Below are 18,351 nucleotides of genomic sequence, written 5' to 3'. Positions count from 1 at the left end.
TGGCAGAGAAAAGAAAATATTTTTCTGTATGAGCCACCACTGAGAAACGGTACACTTGAGTCACACATTCCAGTACCATGTAATTTTATTTAAGCAGAATAGAAAACAACACGATCTGTGACCCTGTAATGTCTAAAGCAGGAACCAACAGTTCTGTAAAATCTAACTATTGAAGTCAAGGGTAATATTAAGAGAAAAATCTAAAAACTAAAACCAGGCTTCAATACTGAACCTCAATGTCCTGGTAAACTACGTTGGTTAATTATTTAGTGAAAAGAATCTAAATCTTGTGGGTACTGCTACTGTGCCATGTGGCATTACTTGCACAAAACAAGATCTCCCTGCTGGCATCCCATGGAGACTGCATCTGCTCCAGGAAACCTCAGGTGTGCTTAGGTCATTCACACTGTGCCAAGCATGATAGCTTTCTATAATTCCCCACAATTATGACACTTTTAACCATTCAGTATATTGTTTTATATAACCATACTATTTTAGTAAAACAGAAAAATAAATTGTTCAGTAAAAAAAATGGAGAAAAAGAGCGGTGAAATGGAGAATACAATGAGTGATCATTGAGAACACGCTCTTCCTACAAGGAATTTTAATAGCCTTTAGAAGAAATATGTTTGCAGTTAGCTGCTCCAATGAGATGATGTTAGGTTTCTTTGTCTGGAAACTTTAGTAGGGACTGCCATTCTACCAGTTCATGTTGTAACCTTGATGCTTTGTTAGTTATTCTGTGGGCTCCTTTTGTAGTTTGTTCCATTGACTGTAGTTTATTAGATTCTAAACATTTTAACAATGGATCATTCTCATTACTGACAGCGCACAACTATTAAAAAGCCCCGCTGGTTCAGTGTCTGTTCAGCATAACTTCATTTTCCTAAACTCTGAAGCAAAGTTTGCAAAAGTGGTCTTCAAAGCAGGAGTAATAATAATAAGCAAAGTGGAAAAGCACAAGCATAATATCCACATTCATGTCACAGGACAGTAGTCAAAAGGTAGATGTTCCCAGTGAGGTCACACTATGGTAGCAATCTAAATAGTGATTTCACAGAACAAAAATAATAGTGAATGCTGAGAACCATAGAGACATCACAGCACAAGTATCATATATACAGCATCATAATACAAGGAGATGTACAATGCTACAGAGATAATAAATGCGGTGATATCATGGAACAGAGTTAATAAAGTGATAAAACAAAACGATAACCTGTCACAGTAAAAGGATAATGCATACAGTTATGTCATATCCAAGTGGAAGAGTAGGCTTTGGCCTCCCTTGGGCACCAAGGAAAATGTTACCTTTGTTATCCATATAGCTTTATCCCCTACTGTTAAATAAACCCCTTTTCGATTGAAGTACATAGTTGAGATTAAAATTCCTACGGCCTCTCTCCATAATGGCACAACATGGTTCTTAGCCTTAGAAAGTGGGGTAAAATACCAGACTCTCTACCTTCCCTAGTAAGAAATATATTTCAATGTTTCAATTAAGAATCTTAAAATGACTACTTCAGTGAAATATTAATTATGTTGGTGTTATTTATACACTTGACATCAATTAATTGTGCCACATGCACCGTACTTCCAAATGCCAGTACAAGGAAGAGGACATCACCACTCTTCATACGAGCAAGGTGAGGTGAGGCACAGAGGTTGCCCTATTACAATGTAGGGGCACAGATGGGGCGCTTTGAGTATGCAGAGGCCTAATGGGGCATCCATTACCATATGCAGGTACAATGGCACAATAGAGATGCTATTACTGTGTGGATGCTCAGTGGGGGCACTATTACTATGTGGAGGTACTATTATGTAGAGGCAAATTGGGGCACTATGGCTATAAAATTACTATGTGGAGTCATATATGCAGCACTATTTCTTTGTTGAAGCCCAATGGGGACATTAATACTAAGTGGAGGAGCAGAAGGACCACTATTACTATGTTGAGGCCCAATGCGGAGCACTATTTCTATGTTTAGGCAAAATACTCTGTGGGGCATTATTACTGTGTGGATACACAAAGCGGGCACCATTACTTTGTGGAGGCTCAAGGGTTGCATTATTAATTTAAAGAGGCCCAATGAGGCACTATTACTGTGTGGGAATAGTATTACTGTGTCGAGGAATAGAGGGTTACTATTACAGTTAGGAAACATAATAGGACATAGCAATCTTTTCCTGCATAAATAGAGAGCTCTTAACATTACATATGCATATGTATTACAAATTGAGTAATTGGAGATTACACTCTCCTTCTTGGCTAAAAAATACTCCTCAAAAAAGCTAAAAGGAGTACTCTTCTGTGAAATATGTAGTGTGACCTCTGCTCAGAATATCTATCCATTTATAAAATTATCACAAATAATTTTACAAAAATGATGTTACGCACCATTAGTTCTACAAAAGATGCATAATGTACAACAGCGATGAATATATAATCATAATGTAGAGTCAAGGTTATTCTCTGAGTTACAGTATCTCTATGAGTGGACACATTCCATGTATTAATCACAACTTTGGATGTGACTGTGAATATGACCCACCTTCTTCCCATCAGTGGAAGAATAGAGCTGTGTATAAATGTAAGTGAAGAAGAAATTGGTTGTTAAAAGTTTCCCTTACTAATGCACTCTAAGGTCGGTTAAAAGTTAATAATATGCATTTACTTATTTGGATGGACACTTACAAATGCTCGTAGATTTCGAGCACAAACCAGGCCAATAGCGCCATTCTGCTCGGGTCCACAAATGATCAAAGCAGTAGGTTGTTTTTTAGGAAGTGCTTTCAATGGATACACCTGCCAAATAAAAGTAAAACTTTTAAGTTATACTTCCTGCACTTCATATATACTTCCAAATATTGATATACTGTATGAATTTCTCTGTTTTTGCAGTATTTTTCAATAACAATTATATTTAAATTCTCAAGAGAAATCCAATTTACTTGGCTCAAACACTGATGAAAGTTGCTGCAAACTGATCACCTTTTCAATCAGTTTAGGAAATTCACAAATCACAAAATTATACTGAAAGCATGTGTGCACTGTGCCACACTTTTATTCAGTGAACTGCAGTTTTGCAGTGGTTGTTTAACTGTTGGACATATGGACGTGTCAGAGCGGAGAGTGACCAATGAGCAATCTGACCAAACCAAATATTGCATGGATGGCTAAACATTTGAAAGATCACCATATAATATTATATTTCTCTTGTGGCTATTGAAATAGTAGCTTAGGTTTCTTTTAATATGTAAATGTTTCCATAAGTTTATTATTTCATTGCGTCCCCCTTGCTGTTCTACCATTTTGTACACATTGCACAGGACCGTAACTAGCGATATGATTAAATCTCTCTGCGATACAGACCTTGGTTACTGCCATTGCACAGCTGTGTCCTAATATCTCAATAAGTTGTTGCTTCCCAAAGCGGTAATCTTCCAGTAATTCTCTTTCTAAGGCTTCAGCTTCCTGTTTACTGAGAGAGAAGACATAATAATTAACATTCCAAATGCAGGAGCTATTTTTGCTTCAGTCATTAAAACAACACTCAAAAGTAGATCAGTTAATAAAACTTTACATTTTCTTTCCAGTTGTTCATTGGCTAGCCCATAAAATCTCTAACAGTATGCACAAATATCTATAGAAACAAGTTGATGTGAACCAATTTGAGAAATTCAGATAGACAAAGGAAGGAAGAGGTAAAGTATCCTTTACAGCCAGCTTCTATAAACAAAGGAATCCTTGAATTTATATATAGATCGTTATAAATAGTCGAGCTTTAATGTATTTAAATGGATTTTTCACCTTGAATATAAATTTATGCAATGACGGTAAATTACTGAATCCTGACAATGTGCATTATGCTCAAGGTGGCATCAGAGGGGAATCCTGACATTGGGCTTAAGTTCAAATTTATGTTCAGCCCCAAAAACTCTTCAATTTCGTACATTCATTTGCATTGCTAGGTTTACAGTTCTGTTTATATCAATTATAAGAAATAAAAGTGCTTTCTTTGAAAATGATGACCAGGTACAGCCGCCTCCTAAAGTAGGAAGATGTACTGCATGAAACAGTGTAAATAATGAAGGGGATGCGGTGCTCGCATGAGTTATGTGACCTAAATACGGCTAGACCCCCGCCCAGGGCCGTATTTATAACCAGGCACTTGTAATCTAGAGAATATGGTGGTTCATAGCAGTGGCGGTATCAACTTTGACCAATAAAATTTCAATCTATTTCTTTTTCACAATCCATCACCCCAGCTCCAGCTTTTACACTAAAATGAATGTCTGTCCAGGGGCAAAGTGGGGATAGCATGAACACTAGGTCTGTACAGTAGAGAGATGGAGGGAGACAAAAAATGCTGCCTCTTCTCATTGAAGTGTAAAGTCAAGGGAATGCATATTGGTGGAGTAGCAGGTCCTGTCTGCTGGGAGGGCAACCAGCACAACCAGAAAGTGGTGCAAGACGCTGCCAAGGAAGGACAGAGTAGCTCACAACGAACATCCTTACCAGTCGTAAAAATAGCTGGTTACCAGTAGAGAGTGCAAGGCAACGATCTCCATTGTCAGTTGTAAGTAATGCCTGTGACTAGTGATGAGCTAGCGTGTTCTGTTAACCCTTTCGGTGAGCACCCGAGCATGCTCGCCGAAAGGGTTAACAGAACAAGTTCGCTCATCACTAGTATTTGCGGCGTGCTCGAATGTTATGCTTGAGTCACTCCGTGTGCATGATTTGCGACTGTTTGACAGCTTTAATACATGTGAGGAATGCCTAGACATTCCTCACATGTCTGTTTGACAGCTTTAATACATGTGAGGAATGCCAGTCGCAAATCATGCACACGGAGTAACTCAAACATAGCATTCGAGCACGCCGAAGATGCTTGGAAAACAACCGAGCATGCTCGTAAATCTCAAGTAATGAGCATGCTCGCTTATCACCAGGGCCGCCATCAGGGCATCACTGCCCTTACTACTGTATGGGGCCCGGTTAACTGAAGCAAAAAGGGATGGCCTGGACACGCTGGCAGCGTGGGGCACCCCTTTCTTTGCTTCCGCTCACTGGGTCCCAGAGGCAACAGTTTAGGGCCGCCGCAGCTCCGAACACCAGGTGCATAACAACACTGTATAGTTAAATCACCTAAGGTGATTTAAAGATACCGCTATAGTGTTGTTAATGCACCCGGTGGCAGGAATTGGGTGATGTACCTTTAAGCCATGACCGGGCCCGGGCGCATCATGGTCCTGATGTAGCACGCTCATGTGACACCCGCTCAGCGCCCATTTTGAATCCTGAGCAGCGTGGGAGACAGGCATCAATGGACGCTGCAGCTGTGGCAGCAGCAGGCAGACTGAGGTAAGCAGTGTGAGGAAGATGTGGGTGGGCTGGGGACCACAATGGGGCATATTAACCCATGAAGGGGACTAGGATGGAGCACATTAACCCATGAAGGGTGCCATGATCGTGCACATTAATCCATGAAGGGGACCAGGATGGGGCACATTAATCCATGAAGGGAACCTGGATGGGGCACTTAATATCGGGATGCATATTAATGTTCGGCTACATATTTGTATTCAGGGGCGTAGTGTAGGGGATTTTTTCTTCAGGAGATAAATGTATGTATACAATATACAGTTATATGAAAAAGCTTGGGCACCCCTATTAATCTTAAGCTTAATGTTTTATAAAAATTGGTGTTTTTGCAACAGCTATTTCAGTTTGATATATGTAATAACTGTTGGACACAGTAATGTTTCTGCCTTGAAATGAGGTTTATTGTACTAACAGAAAATGTGCAATCTGCATTCAAACAAAATTTGACAGGTGCATAAGTATGGGCACCTCACCAGAAAAGTGACATTAATATTTAGTAGATCCTCCTTTTGCAAAAATAACAGCCTCTAGTCGCTTCCTGTAGCTTTTAATGAGTTCTTGGATCCTGGATGAAGGTATTTTTGACCATTCCTCTTTACAAAACAATTCCAGTTCAGTTAAGTTTGATGGTCGCCGAGCATGGACAGCCCTCTTCAAATGATCCCACAGATGTTCAATGATATTCAGGTCTGGGGACTGGGATGGCCATTCCAGAACATTGTAATTGTTCCTCTGCATGAATGCCTGAGCAGATTTGGAGCGGTGTTTTGGATCATTGTCTTGCTGAAAGATTTATCCCCTGCGTAACTTCAACTTTATCACTGATTCTTGAACATTATTGTCAAGAATCTGCTGATACTGAGTGGAATCCATGCGTCCCTCAACTTTAACAAGATTCCCAGTGCCGGCATTGGCCACACAGCCCCAAAGCATGATGGAACCTCCACCAAATTTTACTGTGGGTAGCAAGTGTTTTTCTTGGAATGCTGTGTTTTTTTGCCGCCATGCATAACGCCTTTTTGTATGACCAAACAACTCAATCTTGGTTTCATCAGTCCACAGGACCTTCTTCCAAAAAGAAATTGGCTTCTCCAAATATGCTTTTGCATACCTCAGCCGACTCTGTTTGTGGCGTGCTTGCAGAAACGGCTTCTTTTGCATCACTCTCCCATACAGCTTCTCCTTGTGCAAAGTGCGTTGTATAGTTGACCGATGCACAGTGACACCATCTGCAGCAAGTTGATGCTGCAGCTCTCTGGAGGTGGTCTGAGGATTGTCCTTGACTGATCTCACCATTCTTCTTCTCTGCCTTTCTGATGTTTTTCTTGGCCTGCCACTTCTGGCCTTAGCAAGAACTGTGCCTGTGTTCTTCCATTTCCTTACTATGTTCCTCACAGTGGAAACTGACAGGTTAAATCGCTGAGACAGCTTTTTGTATCCTTCCCCTGAACAACTATGTTGAATAATCTTTGTTTTCAGATCATTTGACAGTTGTTTTGAGGAGCCCATGATGCCACTCTTCAGAGGAGATTCAAACAGGAGAACAACTTGAAAGTGGCCACTTTAAGTAGCTTTTCTCATGATTGCATACACCTGGCTATGAAGTTCAAAGCTCAATGAGGTTACAAAACCAAAAAAAGTGCTTTAGTAAGTCAGTAAAAAGTAGGTAGGAGTATTTAAAACAAGAAAATGATAAGGGTGCCCATACTTATGCACCTGTCAAATTTTGTTTGAATGCAGATTGCACATTTTCTGTTAGTACAATAAACCTCATTTCAAGGCAGAAACATTACTGTGTCCAACAGTTATTACATATATCAAACTGAAATAGCTGTTGCAAAAACACCAATTTTTATAAAACATTAAGCTTAAGATTAATAGGGGTGCCCAAACTTTTTCATATAACTGTGTAGCGCCGGCGTCCCTGCCCTCTGCTAGGCAGGGACGCTGTTCCCCTCACCTCTCTGCTCCGTGCCCGGCGTCCTCCTCCCGCTCTGCTGGCAGCGCGCGCTCCTTCCCGGCCACTGTGCTTAGGGCGCGCGCGCTCTCCCTCCCTCTTAAAGGGGCCGCGCGCGCCGTCCTAAGGAGTCCCCGGCCAATGGCCGGAGGACTTCACCATATATAAGGCACCTCCTCCAAAATGGAGGTGCCCGAGCAATGTTGTTGCACTGTTCACTACTCTGCTTCAGCCCTCAGGTCCCGTTGCCAGTTACCTGCCAGATACCTGCCAGATTCCTGCCAGCTTGCTGTCTTATTCCTGCCTGATATTCTGCTACCTGCCTGCTAGCCTGAGGTCCGACGGTCTGCCTTACTACTCCTGTCAGTCTGTCTAAGGACCAGCTTGCCCGCTCACCTGGGAGCGCACATCAACTACCTGCCTGCTTGCCTGAGGTCCGACGGTCTGCCTTCCAACTCTTGTCAGTCTGTCTATGGACCAGCTTGCCCGCTCACCTGGGAGCGCACATCTGCTACCTGCCTGCTAGCCTACCTGGAGGCTCTGCCGTCACGTGCTGTGACCACCTGCCTGTCCAGTGACTCCTGCCCGCTCACCTGGGAGCGCTCATCTGCTGCCTGTCTGCTAGCCTACCTGGAGGCTCTGCCGTCACGTGCTGTGACCACCCGCCTGTCCAGAGACTTCTGCCCGCTCACCTGGGAGCGCTCATCTGCCGCCTGTCTGTTGGTCTTCCTGGAGGCTCCACCGTCACATGCTGTGACCACCCGTTTATCCAGAGACTCTCGCCTGCTCACCTGGGAGCTCACGTCTACCATCAGCCGCCACAGGTCGTACCAACCCTTTACCCAGAGACTGCCCCGGTCACTTGCCGTGACCATCTGCCCGTTCACCCAGAGACTGCCCCGGTCACTTGCCGTGACCTCCTGCCCGTTCATCCAGAGACTGCCCCGGTCACTTGCCGTGACCATCTGCCCGTTCACCCAGAGACTGCCCCGGTCACTTGCCGTGACCATCTGCCCGTTCATCCAGAGACTGCCCCGGTCACTTGCCGTGACCTCCTGCCCGTTCTTCTAGAGACTGTCCCGGTCACCTGCTGTGACTGCCTGCCTGGTCGCCACCCGCTCCCTTACAAGGACCGCCCCCTTGTATAGTAGCTCAGAGGTTCCGCCTCCCAGACCCGTTACAAACTGTATGTGCTCTTGTTATTTTCAAGGCTGCAGTGATCAGTGTGACAAGATGAGTCGTGCTTGGAAGACGTCGACATAAAGGTCAGATGGAGAAGAAGCAACAGAATCAGACGAGACATCAGAGGTCACTGTGTGAATATTTATTCTGTATCTGTACTGTATGACTTGGAGTTCTGTTATTTGTAAAATAACATCCCTTAGGCTACATTCTCACATTTAAAGTCAATATTATCTGAAACACACACATCATGTATTCATACCTCCCAACTTTTAAAGAACAGAAAGAAGGACACATCATGCGTCGCGGCAAATTTTGGCAACACCCCAACCCACGCCTATATACCATTATCTTTCTCCCCCGGCAGGAGGAGTTGTCAGAGAGGCGCTGGCAGTGAGGGAAATTTAGCAAACACCTGAGACTGCAGGGCATAGACCAAAATCCAGGACTGTCCGCTGTATCCAGGATGGTTGGGACTAGAGATGAGCGGATCAATTCACGGGTCTCCGGTCCAGCGGCCAAATCAGTGCTACCTGGCGGCTGGACAGGAGGTTGTGTATTTATCTTCCAATGTCCCCAGCAGCTTTTGATCATCCAGGGCAACGCAACGTCATCTGTGTGTCCTGCTCATCTCTAGTTGTGGATTATTTTTTGTTCCTTCATTCACAGTTGGAGCCGCCAGAACTTTCTCATCTCTATGTAGCTTCACTATATGACATCCGGCATTTTTGTGTCAGTAAGGCCGTGTTCACACGTTTCAGAAATACTGAGTTTTTTGTTTTCTGCAGGTGTCTGCACCAAACTACACAATAACAATCTTCTCCCCCTTATTTGATGAGTTTCTGGTGCAGATGTGAAGCCGCGTCTTTAATGTGCTTTTTATAGTACAGAAAAGCTTTGATTCTGCACTTAATAAAGTATCTGCAGTTTTTTACATGCATTTTTTTAGACTGCACATACAAGCATCTAGAGAAAAAAAAAGCACCAAAACTGCACAATTTAGCAGTATCCTTGGGCGCACAGCGGGTGCCTTTTTTGTTAAAGTACTTTTTATTAAGGATTTTTTTACATAAATGGGGTAAAGAAAAAGGGGGGAGACATATTATAAATACACAGTAATATAGAACCAAACCAAAATAAAAGCAAAAAAGCAAAATTTAAAGAGATGAAAGATATAGGCAAAATAATGGGTGGAAAGGGTTAAGGATGAGAAGGGGGAAGGAACTATATGGTTTATTAAGGAAAATGGGAAAAAAGGAAAAATAAAAAATTAAAGGGATAGAAGGAAAATTAAAAAGATTGGTATGTACAGGATAAGCAAGGGAAAGGGGTTATGATACACAAAAAAGATACCTTGTATATAAAACATTTAAGAGGTAGGATGGGAAGAAAAGGAACGGCAAGAAAAGAAAAGGGAAAGGAAGAACACCTGTAAAACCAGGTGGAGAGACAAGAATATAGAGAAATACTAACTTCTAAATAATGCAAAATACTGTTTGTTGAATTCTAATAGCGGGCGCAGGTCTCATGAAATCACATCCACTTGCTTCGACAATTAAACACAGCAGAATTTTTGTACAGAAAAAGCAGCAGAACACACGCAGCATTTACACTACATGTGAACACAGTCTAAATTTTGAAGCAAAGTGGACATGATTCCATGAAATCTCCGCTCTCTGTGGTCTGAAGACGCTGCTGAACACTGCGGTTTTTGTGCATTTTCTCTCTATAGGCTTCTTCTGAAAAAAACGCATGAAGAAAAAAACACTGCTGCATTTTTAAGTTCAGAATCAAAGCTTTTCTGTACTGTTAAAAAATCGTTAAAAATGCTGCTTCATATCTGCCCTAAAATCGCATCAAATAAGCAGGAAAACGCATAAAAGAAATGCAGCAAACACACTATAATCAGAGAAGATAGTATTGCATCATGTGGTGTGGACACTTGCAGAAAAAAAGCAGCAGAAAGAACGCAACATTTACGCTACGTGTGAACACGGCCTTAGCATTACAGTTTTATTACATTTTTATGGGTTTAATAGAGAAAAAATATCAATAACGCCCTTTTTTTACGTCATTTACCGATCCCCATAAATAATCTGATCGCTGTGCTGTGCGGGTCGTTACGATTTCACGGACACCAAATATGTCCATATTATTTGCTGATTTGTGATGTTCATTATTTTTTTATAAAACGCATTAAAAATGACAATATTTTTTTCATTATCAAGTCTTTTTCATTATTATTTTTTAGCAATTTTATAGGCTGAAAAAATCTCTTATTCTCCCTGTAGAATAAAAATGCATACATTGTACATAGCAGTGTATTTCCATCAGTACATTCAACCTAGTCAGATCTTGCAGTTCAGATCAAGTAGACAGAATTCTCCTAGAGACATTGCTAGAGCTTGTGGCTCAGCAGCTTAAATGTCTGTATCAATAATGTTTTAAGGTTGTGGGTTCAAGACCAGGGACTAACAGAAAAAAAAAACGTTTTGTAATTGCTCATAAGTTTACTACTTTTATAGGACCAAAAAAAATATTTTCTTCAGCTTAATATACAGGTACCATAAAAATACATTGTTATACACAACGTATTTCCATGGAGATATATACTCTGCTTCTGGATTCATTGCCTGCATTGTAGAGTCAAGATAACCAAATTCTCCTATGTTCAACATTGAGAGTTGTAGCTCAGTGGTTTGAGCTACAGCCTCTGGACACTGATTTCCCAATTGATGCAAGTTTGAGTACTGAGGAGATGCAATCACAGAAGAGGTAAGTATAATGATAACATGCACATAAAGTTAGGTATAATAATCCGTATAGCAAAACCAGAGATAGTATGTAAATGCATTTATAACACCATCAATCATATAGAGTCACATGTATAAAGATACCATTCATGTCTATCAGAGTCTAATAAGTGACAAACTAGTGAAGGGAAATCACCTGCCCATTGTTAACCCATATGGACTTGCAGCAGCCCCAGTGTGGGTTTCCTTGGAGGCTGATTGGCTATGTTTTTATTATACGCTGGGGTCCTGGATTCAAACCCACCAAGGACAACATCTGCAAGGAGTTTGTATGTTCTTCCCGTGTTTGCGTGGGTTTCCTCCCACACTCCAAAGACATACTGATAGGGAATGTAGATTGTGAGCCTCAATGGAGACAGTGCCCATCATGTCTGTAAATTGTCTGAATTGGAAAGCGCAGCGGAATATGTTGGCGCTATATAAATAAAAAGATTATTATGATTTATTGCCTGTTTTCATATTTCTTTTGTAATATTAATATACTTTGGTAATTTTTAGATTTATGGACTGTGACTCCACGTCTCGTACATTCACATTTGTGTGAATTGTCTATGTGCTGCCAGATTTTTTTTATCAGAAGGCACACATACTCAGAGTTGTATAGATCCATTCGCATATCCATGAAAATTACGGATCCGAGAATGAGATCTGCGAGATTCAGAGCATATCCATTTCTGATCCAAATTTGAGGATCAGAATAGGACATATTCAATGGGTCTGTGTGCTGTCAGGAGGTCTGAGGTCAGATACAAGAAGAGCTCGTAGTACAGGGGGGTAAGGCAAAGGTGTGGTCAGGAAACAGTCTGGGGTCAAATGCCAGAAGGGTACGTCAAAACCATGGAGTACAATAAATGGATAATCAGGGGCCAAGTCCGGGGTCAGATACCTGAAGTCAGAGAGTGTCAAAAGCAGAAGGAATAATCCACGAGAATTGTCACAACAGATCCAAGGTTAATAACAAGATCAGAAGTCAGACACAGGGCTAACTTCACACACCTGCTTAAAACAAAGCTACAACTTACAATCCGCTGCTCACAGCAAGCCAGCTAAATACCTAGCAAATCATCGGAGGACGGAAGGCACCTGGAGAAATGCCCGCAGACCAGACCAGATTGAACAGCAGGGCTGTCAATCAAAATGCTGACAGCCCAGCATGCCACAGGATCAGATTGGATGACTGGACTGTCACTCACAAACCCGACAGTCCAACACACTTCAGATTGCATAGGGTGGCTGAGCTGTCACTCACAGTTTCCCCAGGCCACAGTCAGTTATAAAACCATGACACTTATTATGTATAGCGCAGTCCCTTATAATATAGTTACTTTGCAGTAAGTAATAAAAATGCCTTAAAACATTCTCTCTCTCATTATTCTGGCATTTGGCAAATATTAAAAATTATGGTAATCCTCATTTACCTAAAACGGGAAACGTTTATTCTGATTTCATGTCAGATATTGAAAAAAACATGCATATGTGTCTTTTTATATAGTGTATGTAAACTTCTGGTTTCAACTGTATAAATATATATATACTGTATATGAATATATATATATAGATATATAAATATATATATATAGTGTAAGATGGTCCTCGAGGGGAGGTATCTATCATTAAGGATGGTAGCCTCAGTGATGGAAACCTGAAAAAACAGACTCCAGCATGTATAGTGCTGAGAAAGTTAATAGGGCGTGTCCAGGGCTTTACCAGCAGTAAAAGAGATGGGTGGGACTGGCTGCTCACATATCCCCACCCCAGGGCCTGATATGGCAGATATAAGGCAGTTCAGCTGTGTCATTAGTGTGGAGTGTGCAAGGTAAAAAGACCTTGCTTGTGTGGCTCAGTCTCTGCTGGAGGTGGCTGAGTGAAGGTCTCACATTTAGGGTATGCATCCACGATCCGGACATAGCAGCGCTTTGGAAACAGCATATTTTTGCTGCGTCCAAAATGCTGCGTTCTATTGCATGCAGCTAAATCCGCATGCGTTCACTGAACCATGCAGATTTACCACATTCAATACATTCTAGTTGTCAAATTTCTGTTGCGGAGACTAGCGACTCCGCAAGAGAAATTGACATGCTGTGGACCTGAAAGACGCGCCCCTGAGAGCTGATCTCTTGCAATATATATATTGGTAGTCATAAAACGAGAGGGGACCCAAACACATTTCTTCCACAGGGGCCACAAGCTGTCAGTGTCTGCCACTGATCCTGGATATTCTCATACCTCATTAACTGCACATTTATGCCTCCCATTCCCACACTACCACCTTGTCTCATCCTGTCTCTGTTGTCCCTCAAAGCACTGTCCTTGGGCCCCTACTCTTCTCTTTTTTTTACCTTTGGCCTTGGACAACACATAAAGTCCCATGGCTTCCATTACTACCTATATGCGGATGACATTCTAATTTACTTCTCTGACCCATATGTCACCTTTCTGCTGTCCAAAATCCAAGAGTGTCTATTAGCCATATCCTTTTTCCTCTCATCACGCTTTTTAAAATTCAGTTATTGCCTTGGCATAACTCTTGACTTTGCTCTGTTCTTCTAACCACAAATCCAAGATCTTGCCACCTTCTGTCACCCCCAATGCAAAAATATTTCCCGAATTCACCCTTTCCTAAATCCAACTCACAAAAATGTTAGCACATGCCCTGACCATCTCCCAACCGAGTACTGCTATATCCTATAATAATTGTAGCCAATTAAAATTTGGCTCAATTAGAATTGAATCATTTGCTCAAATTATTATGACAAAAATATATAGAAAAAAATATATATGTAATTGTAATGTATTGGGAGGGAGGGAGGTAAAGACGACATGACATTGTAATAAATTGGGGGAGGAGAGAGGATATGTAATTGTAATGGATTGGGAATGGTGGTTATAGAGAGGACATGGACTTTTAATGAATTTGGGGGCAGGGGGAACCTTGGCTAATTAACTTGTATTTTTATTGGCAGGGGAAAAGTGGTTAAATGCAGTAAATGTGGGGCACAATGCTGGCTTATTAAATTATAATTTGAATGGTGAGTTGAACAGTGGCTAATTACCATATATATTAATGTTGTGGTGTATATCTGTATTCAGAGGCACAGTGTCGTGGACCACGCCCTAACAGGAATTTTGTAAGTGTTCCCGGACTACATTTTAGGGCTCTTTCACAGGTCAGTATTTCCGGTACGTGTAGTGACAGTTTACACACGTACCGGAGACACTGACACAGGCAGATCCATTCAAATCAATGGGTCTGTGCACATCTCAGTGTGTTTTTACGGACCGTGTGTCCATGTGACTCACACGGAGACGTGTCTGTTTTTGGACGACAGCACGGATCACACACCCATTCAAGTCAATGGGTCCGTGTAAGCACATGCTGCACACGGATGCCATCCTTGTGACATGTACTGGCGCTTGGAAATCAGTGTACAGTTAGCGCTGTTCACAAACGCCAAGTGCTCAACGCTGCCCTCATCACTGTCACCTGCTTGCACTGCGATCAGCACCAGCAGGGACCATGATGAGGGTAGTAGTGTCTGCTCCCGCAGTGTCCATATTGTTAGACGCACGCCGCTAGGTTCAGATAGGGGCGAGACAGGTTACATGAATTCTTTGGAATCCTGGGGGAACTGTTACTCAGGGCGACCATAGACCATATGCTGCAGCTTCTCTCAGGCACACAAGGGTATTTGACCCTCAGGCACAGACACGTAGGTTGTTTCACTTGCTGACCAGACACAATTGACAAGAGTCCTCATAAACAGTAGAACACTAGAATTTAATAAGAAGCCGCACAGCCAGTGCAAGTTAAATCTTATGAGCAACAGGCTCCAGTGACAAACAGTAGTTTCCTTAGCAGCACAGCAGTTCACAGTCTTCCCAGTAGTATAGGACAGCACAGTTCTAATGCAAAGGCACATTAATGTACACATCATTCTTTACAGCACAGTGAGATGGAGGAGGGGGGAGGGTTTGCTGAGGGAGATGATCCCTGTGACACCATTTCTTCCAGTCCTTATCTTTCTGCCTGACAATACTCTGCACTGTTAGTTCAGGAATTCTACCTGACCTGTGCTTAGCTTCACTCCTGACTTGAATCCTTTTCACTTGCAGGGGCGCTTCTGTGAGATACAGAACACACACCACCTTTCTCTTCGGCTCCAGCCAGACAGTAAACAACTTCCCCACAATTCCCCTAGGGCTCTGCTAAAACACTCCCCTTCTCCTGTGACTGTGTTAAACTCTCTAGTTGATGTATGCTTCTGGAGCACAACACTTCCTGTCTCCTGTGCTTGTGTTATTTCTAATAGTTGCTGAATGCTTTTAAAGCAACAGCTCTACTTCTGCGTGTCATAATATACTCACCTGTCCTAAGTGTCCTCCTCTGTAATCCATGCGGGCCCAGGGCTGCTCGCAGCAGCGCTTCATTCTCCCCGGCTCCTCTGCCGATCGGTCACATGGATTACAGCAGGGAACACTTAAGACAGGTGAGTATATGGATTTTATTATTTTATTCTTATTTTTATAGCTGGACACTGCGGGAGCAGACATTACTACTCACATCATGGTCCCCTGCTGGTGCTGATCGCAGCGCCGGCAGGGAACCATGATGAGGGCATCGTTCAGCACCTGGCGCTTGGGAACAGCGCTAACTGTACCGCTGATTCCCAGGCGCCGGTATGTATGATCCTGATGCGACACACGGTTGCCACACGTGTGACACACACGGACACACAGGATACGGATATCTCCGGTACCGGTTTTTCTGGTATCAGAAATATACGGATGTGTGTAACCACCCTTAGTCTGAAGTCCTGATTTAGACTAATTGATAATGAGTAGTGTTGAGCGAACATGCTCGACACTGCTCGGTACTCGCCCGAGCATCACGCTACTCGGGATGTTCGGCGAGCACCGAGCATTTCTGGGTTACTCGGGCGGTAGCTCGGGTCTCCGCCCTGCATGTTTGGCGCTCTTTACAGAGTCAATGAACATGCAGGGATTGCCAGCCAGTCACTGTAATGCCGCAGCCATGTTGGTTGTGGGCATTACAGTGATTGGCTGGCCGCACAGCGTCACCTCGAGTATTTAAAACCGGGCGCCGCCATCTTGGACACAGTCGCTCCGGATCAGACAGTGTAGGGACAGCGCTGCTGATTTAGGGAGAGATATAAACTGCGAAATAGTTAGTGTAGGGTCTGTAAAGGCTGCCAGATCAAACAAACAGTCCTTCTCAGGACTAATATCCATCCCAGAAATCAGGCAGGCAGGCTGTATAGGAGACGCAGTGGTTATACCAGCAAACGCTGCATTACAGTCCTGTGTGCTGCTCCTGTTGCTGAAATTGCTGGACTTAGCTCCAGGTCTCAGGGGACAGGAAAAATCCTTTTTTTTTCATCTAAATCCTCTTTTTTTTTTCCTCCTTCACACTGTACAAATACCCGTCTTATTAACCTTTTGGTGTCCCCCCCCCCCCCCAAAAAAAAGCGTGTCTCTCATTTTTCAGACACAAATATATCTGTTGAAAATAGTCAGGTGTAGGCTAGAGAAACAGAAGTGTTGTTTTGCACTTCCACGGTTCAAACCTCTGTATTATCCACTTTAGGGCCATTTGGTATCTAAAAAAACACAGTTTGAGTGTGTCGCTCACTGTTCAGCCGCAATTATATCTATTTAAAAAAGTCTGGTATACCCCAGTAAACAATAACTGTGGTTTTGCCACGGTAAAAAATCTCTATTATTCAGGTTTTGGTATATTTTCCGTAAAGAAAAACAGTAGTGTCTCCTGACTGTTGTGACACAAAAATATATCTGTTGAAAATAGTCTGGTGTAGGCCCGACAAATCCCAGTGTGGTTTTGCAGTTCAACGGGTCAAATCTCTGTACTATCCAGTTTTGGGCCTTTGGTATCTAAAAAAACACAGTTTGAGTGTGTCGCTCACTGTTCAGCCGCAATTAGATCTATTTAAAAAAGTTTGGTATACCCCAGTAAACAATAACTGTGGTTTTGCCATCCCACGGTAAAAAATCTCTATTATTCAGGTTTTGGTATTTTTTACGTAAAGAAAAACAGTAATAGTTTCTCCCTGATTGTTCAGATTGTTTAAAAGAGTCGGGTGTAGGCCAGAGAAATAGAACTGTGGTTTTTCTCTTCCACGGTTCTAATCTACTTTTTATTACCCTTTTTCCATTGATAGTGCAAGTGTAAGCTATTTTACTTCCTTTACAATGGGCAAGGCGCGTGGCAAGGGACGTGGAACTGGACGTTCTGGTGATGGTTCGTGCAGAGGACGGGGCCGTGGCCAAGGTGAAAATGTGCCACAACCAACAGCCACATCTTCTCGCTCCCACTTCTTGACCGAATTACTAGGGAAGCACACTACAACACCAGTATTGCGAACTGATCAGTGTGAACAGGTTATTAATTGGATAGCAGATAATACTTCCAGTTACCTGGGCACCACCACCTCCGGTCTGTCTTCCACACAGTCAACTCTTAGTAGCCGTAAGTCTCGACCGCATACTCCTCCTCACCCTGATGCTCCTTCCTCCCACCATGCCGAGTGTTGTCAGACAGCAATTGATCCCACACTTGGACACTCTGAAGAGCTGTTCACTGGTCCATTTCCAGATTTGTGCCCCTCGCCTGATACGCTTGAAGTGGTGGAAGAGAAGATCCCATGTAGCGATGCCCAAATATTTGAACAGCCACGGCCACAGGAAGTCGACGCTGGCAATTTGTCACAAGAGGTGGACGATGACGAGACACAATTGCCAGCAAGTGAGGAGGAGCATCGTCGTGCGCAAGTGGAAGAGGAGGAGGTGGTGGATGATCTAGTAACTGACCCAACATGGCAGGAGGACATGCAGAGTGAGGCCAGCAGCACACAGGGGGAGGGAGGCAGAGTATCCCAACAGGCAGGAAGAAGCAGTGTGGTGGCCGCAGACAGAAGGCGGGCAACAGTTCCCCGTAACACCAACACGAGGGACATTGCCAGTACAAGCGGTAG

The 18,351-nt window shown here is 42.9% G+C and overlaps 1 protein-coding gene across 2 annotated transcripts in view; it reads right to left on the bottom strand.

Moving 5' to 3' along the window:
* YJEFN3 (YjeF N-terminal domain containing 3) overlaps window positions 1-18,351 on the bottom strand; it is a 457,583-nt gene that overhangs the window by 216,778 nt on the left and 222,454 nt on the right. For both annotated transcript variants that reach the window (XM_073661060.1, XM_073661059.1), the window contains 2 exons: window positions 3,377-3,485; window positions 2,699-2,809 (listed from right to left, as the gene is read on the bottom strand). In XM_073661060.1, the coding sequence (XP_073517161.1) occupies window positions 2,699-2,809; window positions 3,377-3,485 (220 nt within the window). The remainder of the gene's footprint in view (window positions 1-2,698; window positions 2,810-3,376; window positions 3,486-18,351) is intronic.

This window comes from Phyllobates terribilis, unplaced genomic scaffold (assembly GCF_046119375.1).
Source record: "Phyllobates terribilis strain yellow unplaced genomic scaffold, ASM4611937v1 Scaffold_1__5_contigs__length_1240528914, whole genome shotgun sequence".
NCBI classification, from domain to species: Eukaryota; Metazoa; Chordata; class Amphibia; order Anura; family Dendrobatidae; genus Phyllobates; species Phyllobates terribilis.
Note: the sequence above shows the minus strand (reverse complement) of the source record. Positions and strands in the feature narration are given on the sequence as shown.